Here is a 10,329-nt window from a genome sequence, read left to right as displayed (position 1 = left end):
ATGATTCAAAAGACTTGTTTAGAAACTGTAAGGATGCATCCTGGTATATTTTTCATAAGCTGTATGTTAACCGAGATCTGTCACATTCACAATTGTTCCCTAATCCGCTCTTCCTGCCGAGAGCAAGCATCACTACCCTAATACTTTTCTCCTTGTATTTTAATAATTTACCTACATTTTTATCTTTTTATTAATTTATTTTTTAATTTTTTAAAACGTGATCTCTTCTTTCTGCATTTCCCATTACTTTCTGTTACGAACATCATATTCTTTGGAAGCTTGAATTTCCAGTCAATGGCCCCTGTGGGCTTGCTCCATATGAATAGGGTTCATGTTCTGAATAATAATAATAAAAATAATAATAATAATAATGAGTCCTCCTGGGCCTCTGTAGGCTTATAGGGCAGGCGCTGATCTCCTGTCTCTTAGGTCGACAGTGGCCAGTGTGTCGCTAGGTCCACTGTTTAACTCCCCAGCCTGAGGGCTGGTACCTGTTCTCCTACTGAACCTCTCGGGTTTTTTCGGACAGTTAGGTTGACGGGCTGCCGGGATTTTTGCAGTGGCGCAATCCGAGCCATCAGTATAATAATAATAATAATAATAATAATAATAATAATAATAATAATAATAATAATAATAATGGTGACAAAAATATAATAGTGTGGGAGCCAAGACACAGATGTATACGTATTCATATACGTATGTATGTATATATGTATGCCTACTTGCTGTCAACATATACGAATTCTATCTTTCCCAGAAATAACGAGAGGTACAATATTTACTTAGAGGTCGCTTGGTTCCGGCCTTGGGAGCAGCAGTGGGTTTCCTTCCCTTGTGACCTTCCTGACCTTCTGAATCTTGTGGCTTCGGCTTCACAGCGCTGGCTAATTTTCTTGGCGGTGCCACCGTGGTTGCTGCGTTGCCGAAAATAAAATAAAAGACAGAATTGAATTATTGGACATTTAATTCTTTCGGGGGGAGGGGGGGTTAGGCTTTCAACTGATCTGGCATGATGCAATGATTAAACACAAGGATGTTTTTTCAAATGTTTGTTCTGAACAACGTTTCCATCTTCCTTACAACAAATACAACTTGGTGCTTCTTCCATTCCTTATTTCCTTCAGTTTAATTTTTTTTTATTATAAGAGACTTAACACGATTATATGTTTAGCATACACTGTTTATTATTAAGAGCATTCCAACAGCATTAATTCCTATAACTTTAAAGGCTCAGTAGAGAGTTAAAGTCTGAGCAATTCATATTTTTTCGTTTAATACTATTTGGCATCATCTTATGTGAATTCTTCTTACGCTCTTTTACTATCCTTTGCAATACTGCTTTAGGTTCCAAATCAAATGATCATCTGCAAGTAAAAGTAATTCCCATACAACAAAGTTTCTTTGTATCATCTCTTCTCTAATGTTTTTACAGTTTTTCTATTTACTTTAAATTTATTCTCTCACCATCCTCTAAAATAATTCCTTGCTGTCAGTTGCCTCATTTCCTCAGTTACTTTATTGTTATTCCTTGAAATCCATTAAACTTTTCTGAAGGCATATTACCATTGCAAATATTTCCCCAAATTAATTCCTAATCATTGTAAGTAACCTGAACCATCTTAGTATTGATTACTCGCCACCAAACAATGTTTTCCTCGTTATCGAATGATAAAAATTTTATATTTCTAATTGTTTCTCTACTCATTCCCCAAATCTACATGAAAAGAACGGAATTAATCTACACTTAATCGACCAGAATTCAGAACAAAACAGTAAATCATAAGTGTGGCCCCAATCATACTTTCATGTTGTCTCTTCACATAGTCACAAGGTCTTTGGTGGGTTGTAACACTCTTCTGAGCAAACTGAGGGTTATATGCATAAATGAATATATCCATAAGTTCTAAATTCTATGCCAGTAAGGTTCCTTGAATTTGTCAACTGAAGTTGTCCACGTTTTTGTATTGGCAAACTTCAGTTTCACTAGACCTGTAGAGAGGCCAGCATAAAAATAACTTTTTCAAAGCTAAATGACAGCAGCTAAACTGTCTGCAAACCGTGAAGGTCGGAAAGAAAGTACCTTCACTTTTGCCTTAAAACCTCAGTTTTAGATTATCTTTCGGATGATTAATATGAATATTAGAGAAATGGGAATTTCTAACAACTGTCATGTAGAGATCTCACAATAGTACTTTGTGCCACATCGATGATGAAAAGGATATTTGGAATATTTATTCCCGGCAATGCCTAAAAATTTTGAAGCCGTATTTGTTCGTGAGCTAAATGAATCAAATGTAAGTTTTAGAGCTTAAATTTAGTCAACAAAAAAAAAAAAATCCAAACAATGCCTAATATGACTTTCAGATACAGTGCTGTTTGCCTGTGAAGCTGAAAATGTGAAGCTTCTGTTGACCAGAGAAACAGGCAGCTATTACTGAGAAAATTACCTGAAGTCTCCAGGAGCAAATAGGTCAGAATGCAGTGTACTATATCTTCTGCTACCAAGGAGAAAAGCTACTTGTATTGCTGTGTGGAAAAGTGAGTGTGGTATTACCATTCTCTGAACCATAAAAGTGTCTCACAAATATCAAAAAGGATAAAAAAAGTTTACATCTCTATCAAGTTGGTGTGTGTGCCCTCTGCAGATTTAATTCCCTGGGGTGCTATGGTTAAAATCTATTGACCTAATGTATGGAAATTAACATGAATCACGGCCAAAAGCTAAGAGAAATTATTCTGAGTGTTAAAAAAAAATGTTTGTGGTATAAGCTCAGATTCTACGATACTTCAAGCCGAAAAGGTGAGGACTCAAGCATCTGTTATTTTTTGTAGTAATAAATCCAGGTAACGAACGGTGTGAATATCATAGTGCATTTGCATCTCGAACACGAACAACTGGGAAACATAGGTAGGTAGGGAGAGATTCCTTGTATCAATGAGGGAACGTCTAGAATTTCAAACTATACTTCAGGGTTGAATTCTTTCAAATATTTGATAAAACACATGATCCCAGTTCCGCTCATTATGAGTAAGGTCCTTAACCAAGTTCTGATAAGTTGCCATTGCCTCTCTTGCTTTTGATGTGGCTAAACATATGACTGACAATGTGTGTTGTGACCAATACCCTTAAAAGGTTCAAGTTAAAATATCAGGGTCAAAATCCTCTTCAGCATTTAACACGGAGAGTGTGGGGTAGGCCACCTAATGTGCCAACGATTTGCAGCTCATTATTGGCTACACATTTCAGGATGGCTAGGACAGAAGACGTCTCTGAATCTCCAAAAACGATACATTTTTTTATCTATATATTTTCAAAGGCACTAGAAAAAGCTTCAAATTAATTTGATTTAAAGTGATTTCCTTTCATTTGCCAATTTCCTCATCAGCAGACTCAGATACATATTTAAACAAAACACAAAAGAACCGAATATGTATTTACTCTCTTCTTAGAAATGAGATTTAAAGATAAAAACAGTAACCAGCACTATATACTTACGCCCCTGTGCACAACATATTTTGGTGCCGTCGCAAGTGAACTTTTTTTTGATGACACCGTTGCACTCACGTTTTGAACTGACACAAGTCCTGGAGGCCTTCTTCTCGCATGTGTTCGTTGTAGCTTGTCCTACTCCTGAAAACACGAAGACTGTCAGAAATGAACACAACATGACGTGAGCAATAGAAAGAGAATTCTAACTCACATCGGGACCTAGTCTAGGACTCTCGATTGAAAAGCAAAAGCACCACCAACTGAACCACAAAGGTAGGAAGAGAATTTGGAACCAGAGTATTACATACACCTAATTTTTTAATAGTTCACCAGCACTTAGACAGTGCCAGTGGAGTTTCTTGAAGGTATAACTGAATGCAGCCGAGTGTAAATTATAAACAAGCTCTGAATTACAGAGATCAGTAAATGTGTCTACTTGGAAACCAAGTTTTTCAGCGAAGTGTTGGCAACTAGTATGCTTGTCAAGGACAGAGCTGTTACGCAGTTAATTTTATGAGGAATCAAAGGATATTATCAGATAATGCCCTTACGCCACATAGGCATATTATTTATGAACGAACAGCATTTATTTACCACTCCTCAAAAGGTCTATTGCTCTGTCGAAGAGGCCATGGGTTATAACACGAACTGTCTGCTCAACCTGTATACACACAAACATGAAACGTAGTGTTGGGATTCCAGGTTAAAAAATACGTCAGGAGACTTAAATTACAGATGATTAAGACTCTTTCTTTAGTAAGCACATTCATTATGTTTTTGTTTCCTGGAAACGTGAAGTATGTAACAGAGAAAAAAGGCCTGGGGGTGAAATAATTCACCTTGCATGAAAGAGGCCAAAGAATTTCACTGAGGTGGAAGAGGTTCTGGGATATGACGATGTCACTGCAGACAGACACTACTGGCTCGCAAGCTAAGCGAAGTCACTTGTTTGAGGTTGACAGGGAACTTTTTAGTCACATTTCTCTGTAAGGCAAGGAACTCTTCCTTGCTAAAAATGATGACTGCATAAAATAGAAGATATGTGGGTATTTTAACATTTACTGCATGAGTAGTTCTGCAATTGTCACCAAAAGAAATGGGACTCGGTTAGTTTTGGTAAAATATTAATTTCTTAATGCTACTAATGACTTTTACCAAAGCTGCCAAGTGCCCAAAGTGTTCTACATGTTTGATATTGCAAGTGATTTTTGGCTATCCTACTCTGTAATGAAAATGCTTATTGAGACAGTTTATCACACCTTCATTACATTCTATTTGGTCCACTTTCATCTTGCATTAGTCTCCCTAACATACTTTAATACGTTATGTAAGGTAACCTACTGGATGTAGATGAGTGTCGCATTGTATAAGGACAATATTCCTGTTCTGGTCATCTCAGGACGACAAAACAGAGACCTTCAAAAAGCTCTGGCGACCACTCATTATCCTACACTGGAACTGGACAATTAAGAATGCTCTCTTTATTAATTCAAAGCTGATTTCCTGCCACAGGAAATAAGCTGCTTCATATGACCATTGCCGGAATAAGGCAATAGCCGTGTCAAACTAGTGTCGCCAACAAATATTTTAAACTTAGATGTACGTTAAATGCATTCAGTTCCCTTTGGCACTATTTCGGAAGCTTTGCAACAAAACTGAAATCAATAAATGGATCACTGTTATAGTGTGACCCGCATTATTATAGGTAAAGCTCAAGATTACTCAAAATGCAAAAAACGCTCTTCGCAGGAAATACTGATCTAGCATACGTCAGCTTGGCAGAGTGCAGATTCAAGCAGTTGTGGCATTTGAGCAACGATCTTGGTGAGTACTTAGACGGCGTAAGTAATGAAACACTGCCGGAAAAAAAACTGATTGTCAATAATTTTGAAAACATCTTCTATCCCCGGATTCCTCCCCCCTTTTATCAAACCACAAGTTTCTCTCATCATTAACAGGGATCGTCATCAACTGTCCATAAATTGTCAGCGCCTTCTCTGACAACTAAGCCCGTACCTGGGAGGGACCTGTTAAGTGCTCAACACATTCCAGTAGGCACTTTTAATGAACAATGATGAAACTGAAGTTCACGTCAAATTAGCAGTTTTGTGTTAAAGTTGGAAGACATGAGGTTGGCCACTGACTGTACCAAAGAATTGTAGAAGGTCACTGACTAAAATCAGTTTCACTAGGGTGCATTAAAATCATTCTTTTGCATCGACGGAAATACTACAAAGTTCCTCTTTGTTTTCTTAGCAGTTTGAAAGAGACAAACTTTAATCCCTTTGAAATCTGATCATAGGCCATTCCCAATCTCCCTACAGAGTAGAATACGACAGAATAAAGAATTTAGGCCACAGGCCAAGCGAAGAAACCTATGAGATCATTCAGCGCTGAAACAGAAATTGACAGTGAGAAAGTTTTAAAGGCGTAACACGATGAAAACCTCGCAGTAGCACTAGGAAACAATTTTTAGAGAAGGTGGAAAGTCAGACGAAAGAAAGAGAATATGAACAGAGGTAGAGTAAAAGAAATGAGAGCCGTTGCAACTAGGGGCCGAGAGGCGCTGCAAAGATCGTTAAGTAATGCTTACTGTACAGCCACGTGAGGTGCACTGACGAAAGCACCCTCCAACGGGGATAAGTATTGTAAAAAGCGTAGACATTCACTTAAATGCCTAAATCTCGGAGGACACCTGACGTACAGGGCAGAGAACTGTTTCGGGGTTAGTGCTGTTCTCAGGATTATCTAAAATAAATTACTGGATAATCATGAACAAGAAGGATTGATAATGAACAATTAATAAATACAGACCAGAAACCTAACGTGTAAATCACGTAGAACTTTTAAAAATGAATCAGCAATATTGGGGGAAAATACTGTAAAGAAAAGAAATGTCCCGGTAGTTTTTAACACCAAGAACAACACCAACGACAATAATAATAATAATAATAATAATAATAATAATAATAATAATAATAATAATAATAATAATTTTAATACAGACCTCCCAGAATACAGCATATCTTGTCATTCTTGCACTCAAAGCCTTGTGCGATAGAACCTTGGCAATCGTTTGCAGAACTGACGCACTTTCTCACGCCTTTCAGAACACATTTTTCCTGTTGTCGAAGAGAAGAAAAAGGCTGAATTATTATGCTGTTTATGTTGATGGTTCACATACATTTATTTTCTTTTAAATGGTTTTCATAATGTATAGAATAAACTGTACATTACAGAATTTAGACCAAAGGTCAAATGCTGGGACCCTTGAGGTCATTCAGTTTTGAAAGGGAAATTGAGAGTAAGAAGGTTTGAAACAATTGGTAGAGAGGGTGGAAAGTCAGATGGAAGAAAGAATATGAACGGAGGTACAACAAAAGGAATGAAAGAGGCTGCTGATAGGGGCCAAAGACCCTTAAGTAATGCCTACAGTGCACCACGTGAGGTGCACTAACGGTGCTACTCGCCTACGGGAATTGATTATGTAAAGTTTTATACTGACTTCCCTCCAGTGTTAAAGAATATTAATTTCATATACATGCATATATATATATATATATATATATATATATATATATATATATATATATATATATATATATATATATATATAAGAAAAGCTTATAAGTCTCAAGTATTTTGTGAATTGCAAGACACAGTAAATGTTTGATTAATAAGTGTGGCTAATGGCATTCTGAGGAACCTTGAGAGGATGATTAGCTGTTGTCTGGCACGTTTCCTAATTAGTAAAGTTGTATACGTCGGGTATTCTCAAGACGTGGGAACTTCCCTGCCTTGCGACAAGGCTTTGTGAGTGCATTAGCCGGAAATGTCCAGGTTCTGGTTAATTAGTTAGTAGGTGTATTTCTTTTGGCTGGAGTACCAGGGAGTGAAGGGATTAGTTTTCACAAAAGTGATCATTTGAAGACCAACACTGAACATTATTAAAAGTCTTCGGTGAAAACTCTGTGGTTCGAGGCCTGTCGATTAAGACTGTGAACATTGCTGTTTGGAGGTAGGAATCATTTTAGATCTCCCAAACTGTAGATTGTTTCTCTCATTATATGTCTCGCTTGTGTCAAGCATTTATTACATTGTGTGTACTTTATAAGTAACATGGGAGGAATTCCCATATCTTTATTTTTATGCATTTGTTTAACAAGGGTTTTATTTGACTTCTTCAGATGTTTCGCTGAGGAAGAGGTGAAAATATATTCACTGGGAATATACTGGACTTTGACTTATTTTGATCTATTGTGGGCTAGCGATGTAGACAGAATAATTAGTTAGTATTACATTTTATTTTGTATCTTGTTTCTTGCAATCCAGTTGTTAGATTTGTCAAATAAATTATTTTTTTGAGAGAGAAGAGAGAGAGAGAGAGAGAGAGAGAGAGAGAGAGAGAGAGAGAGAGAGAGAGAGAATGCAAGTGCGTAGATACAGATGTGCATTACCAGTAGCCTTTTTCATGCGGTCACTATCAATCTACCAACAAATGGGACTTCTCGACTTTATAGAAAAAAGGGAAGCAACGAAATTTCCTCTCGACTGGGTAACGCGCACGCACGCACACACACACACACACACACACACACACACACATATATATATATATTATATATAAATAAATGTAGAATAAAAATTATACTGAATTCCTACCCTAACTTTATTTTGTGGTACTATTAAAGCGTAAATTGCTTTTACATATTAGCAATAACGAACAGGACTCATTGAAACTTTGCAGATATATTCACAAGATAATCTTCTAGGCAATAATAAATTTCTGAAGCAAGCTACATGAATTCTCTTTGCAAGATCAGTTTTGTTATCTGCCTGGCAAGATGTGTGCAACAATAATTGTGTGCATCAGTGAAAATTACCTCTCACAGTTGTTCATGATCGTCTCTGACTTTCTTTAAGGTGACTAGAGTATTATTTTTCCTTTTAAGCTCTTATTTCTTTAATACAACAGGAATTTTTCTCTCCTAATTTGGGAGGTTCTTTCTTGGTTTGCTATCAGCATAATCACATTTGTTTCAGCTGAAGTTGGTTTAGACAATGTCTGTTTTTATTATAATTCAGCCGATATTTGTAACGCTGGAAATGGTTTGATATTATACCAACAAACATGTTAAGCAGTAACATGGATTTGACTTCACTGTAAGTCCTTTTTTTCAAACGTTAACGTTGGTGTTTAAGCGAAATTTTTTATTGTGGATAAAGAATTTGGCTGGCTAGATATCTGTTTTCAGATACTGATTCAGGAATATAACGCTTATTATTATAGATCTAACCCTTTGGAATATATCGAAAGAGTGACAGTTTAATTTACAATAACATTCACCCAAAAAAATCGAGGTCTGAACAAATCCACAGAAACTCAATTTACTGATTCCCTCATGAAACCGAAACGCTGAAACGAATACTAAGCTAAATCTGCAATCATCGCTTACCATTTCCGCTCCTTCACTTGCCTGCGAAGCCACTGCAAAGAAGAAGAGGAAGAGCGAAGCAAGGAGCAAAAGCCTCATGGTGTCTTCCAGAGTAGAGTCCAATGGAACTGGTTCCAGCAGTGAAGTGGGCGCTCTAGCGGGCCTTTGGCGAAGCCTATTCTTCAGCTGAAGTACTCCGAGGTAGTCTCTTGGAACTTCGAGGGGACGCGTGTCGAACCTTCCGACCAAGGGTACTCAAGACCCCAGAGCGATCTTCAACTGGCCTCTGGCGGCAGCGTTAGCTGTTATTTAAGCCGTTATCGTGCACCAAATTGACAGGTGTCGAAAGTCAAAACTGCAGCTGTATATTGTTTACGATTAAGAGGCTCCGCCCAAAAGTCAGCCCAATGTTAGATCGAGATAGGCAGTCAACTGCAATGGGTAATTCAAATAAATATTTATGCATCACTTGGAATAACAATATTAACAGCATATTTCGTCTTTGTCCGAGAAATTTCGGGATAATAAATATTTTCATGGACTTCCAAGTTACTGAAGAATGGAAGAATTTGTATACTTGTAACCTTCCTAATGACGTCAGAAATTACTGCGCATCGTTATAATGAATACTTCAACGAAGTCAAATCCATTTAGCATCTAAATGGAAAGACTTGGCACACATCTTTTTTTAACAAGGTATATAATTAACACTTTACACCTTTCCACTGGGGCACAGTTATCTTTATTTTGTATAAAGTTGTCTGATTTTGTAAGTGGTTCATTTTTTCCTACATTTTTACAGTTTCATTGTCATCTATGCAAAACATTATATATGCTATTATCTTTGGTCTTTCTAGGCACCATAAACATTTGAGACTTTTGTCTTAATGGTACTTGAGTAACTATAAGTAAAAGGCTTTTCTCTCTTTAATGTGTTACTGATCCTGGTGTAACCCAAGTATGGGTTACATGAAGATCAGCAAAACCCAGGTATGGTCAGCAAAACCTAGGTATGGTTATGAAACAGACAAAGCACTAATCTGTCTTGTAACTATTATGGAAACTAAGAGGTCTCTGCACTTTGTATGGTGACTGGGATTAAAAGACTCCATATGTGTAAACTGTCAACGAGCTCGAGGAAGGATTAAAAAAAAAAAATTTCACTATGTACTTTCTGTTGTCAAACCTCCTAAGGGTCAAATAATACAGGCACAAAGTCATCTATTCAACAGCAATACATAGCCTTGAGCTTTTGTTAATAATTTCCAAATATTTTCTTCTTTACTGTACATGAATTAACAATGTTAATTTCCATATCAGTCGCATTATTCATCATCTGAGCCTGTACCACTCAAGTCATGATACCCTCTGACACATTCCTAGCTCACAAAGACAGTAGGG

General features: G+C 37.0%; 2 protein-coding genes across 5 annotated transcripts in view; both read right to left on the bottom strand.

Moving 5' to 3' along the window:
* LOC136847135 (uncharacterized) overlaps positions 1–917 on the bottom strand; it is an 84,137-nt gene extending 83,220 nt beyond the window's left edge. For all 3 annotated transcript variants that reach the window (XM_067118502.1, XM_067118503.1, XM_067118501.1), the window contains exon 1: positions 786–917. The gene's annotated coding sequence lies outside the window, so the exon portion shown is untranslated. The remainder of the gene's footprint in view (positions 1–785) is intronic.
* Positions 813–10,329, bottom strand: part of LOC136847134 (salivary glue protein Sgs-3-like) — a 79,704-nt gene continuing 70,187 nt past the window's right edge. The window contains exons 9-10 of one of the 2 annotated variants that reach the window (XM_067118500.1): positions 6,501–6,615; positions 813–917 (exon numbers count right to left, since the gene is read on the bottom strand). In XM_067118500.1, coding sequence (XP_066974601.1) covers positions 6,536–6,615 — 80 coding nt within the window. In that variant the 3' untranslated portion in view covers positions 813–917; positions 6,501–6,535. Of the gene's footprint in view, positions 918–3,499; positions 3,635–6,500; positions 6,616–10,329 lie in introns of those variants that run through there. The other variant, XM_067118499.1, reaches the window with a different exon arrangement.

The sequence above is a fragment of the Macrobrachium rosenbergii genome, chromosome 16, assembly GCF_040412425.1.
Source record: "Macrobrachium rosenbergii isolate ZJJX-2024 chromosome 16, ASM4041242v1, whole genome shotgun sequence".
In the NCBI taxonomy this organism is placed as follows: domain Eukaryota; kingdom Metazoa; phylum Arthropoda; class Malacostraca; order Decapoda; family Palaemonidae; genus Macrobrachium; species Macrobrachium rosenbergii.
This window is presented reverse-complemented; position numbering and strand designations above follow the sequence as displayed.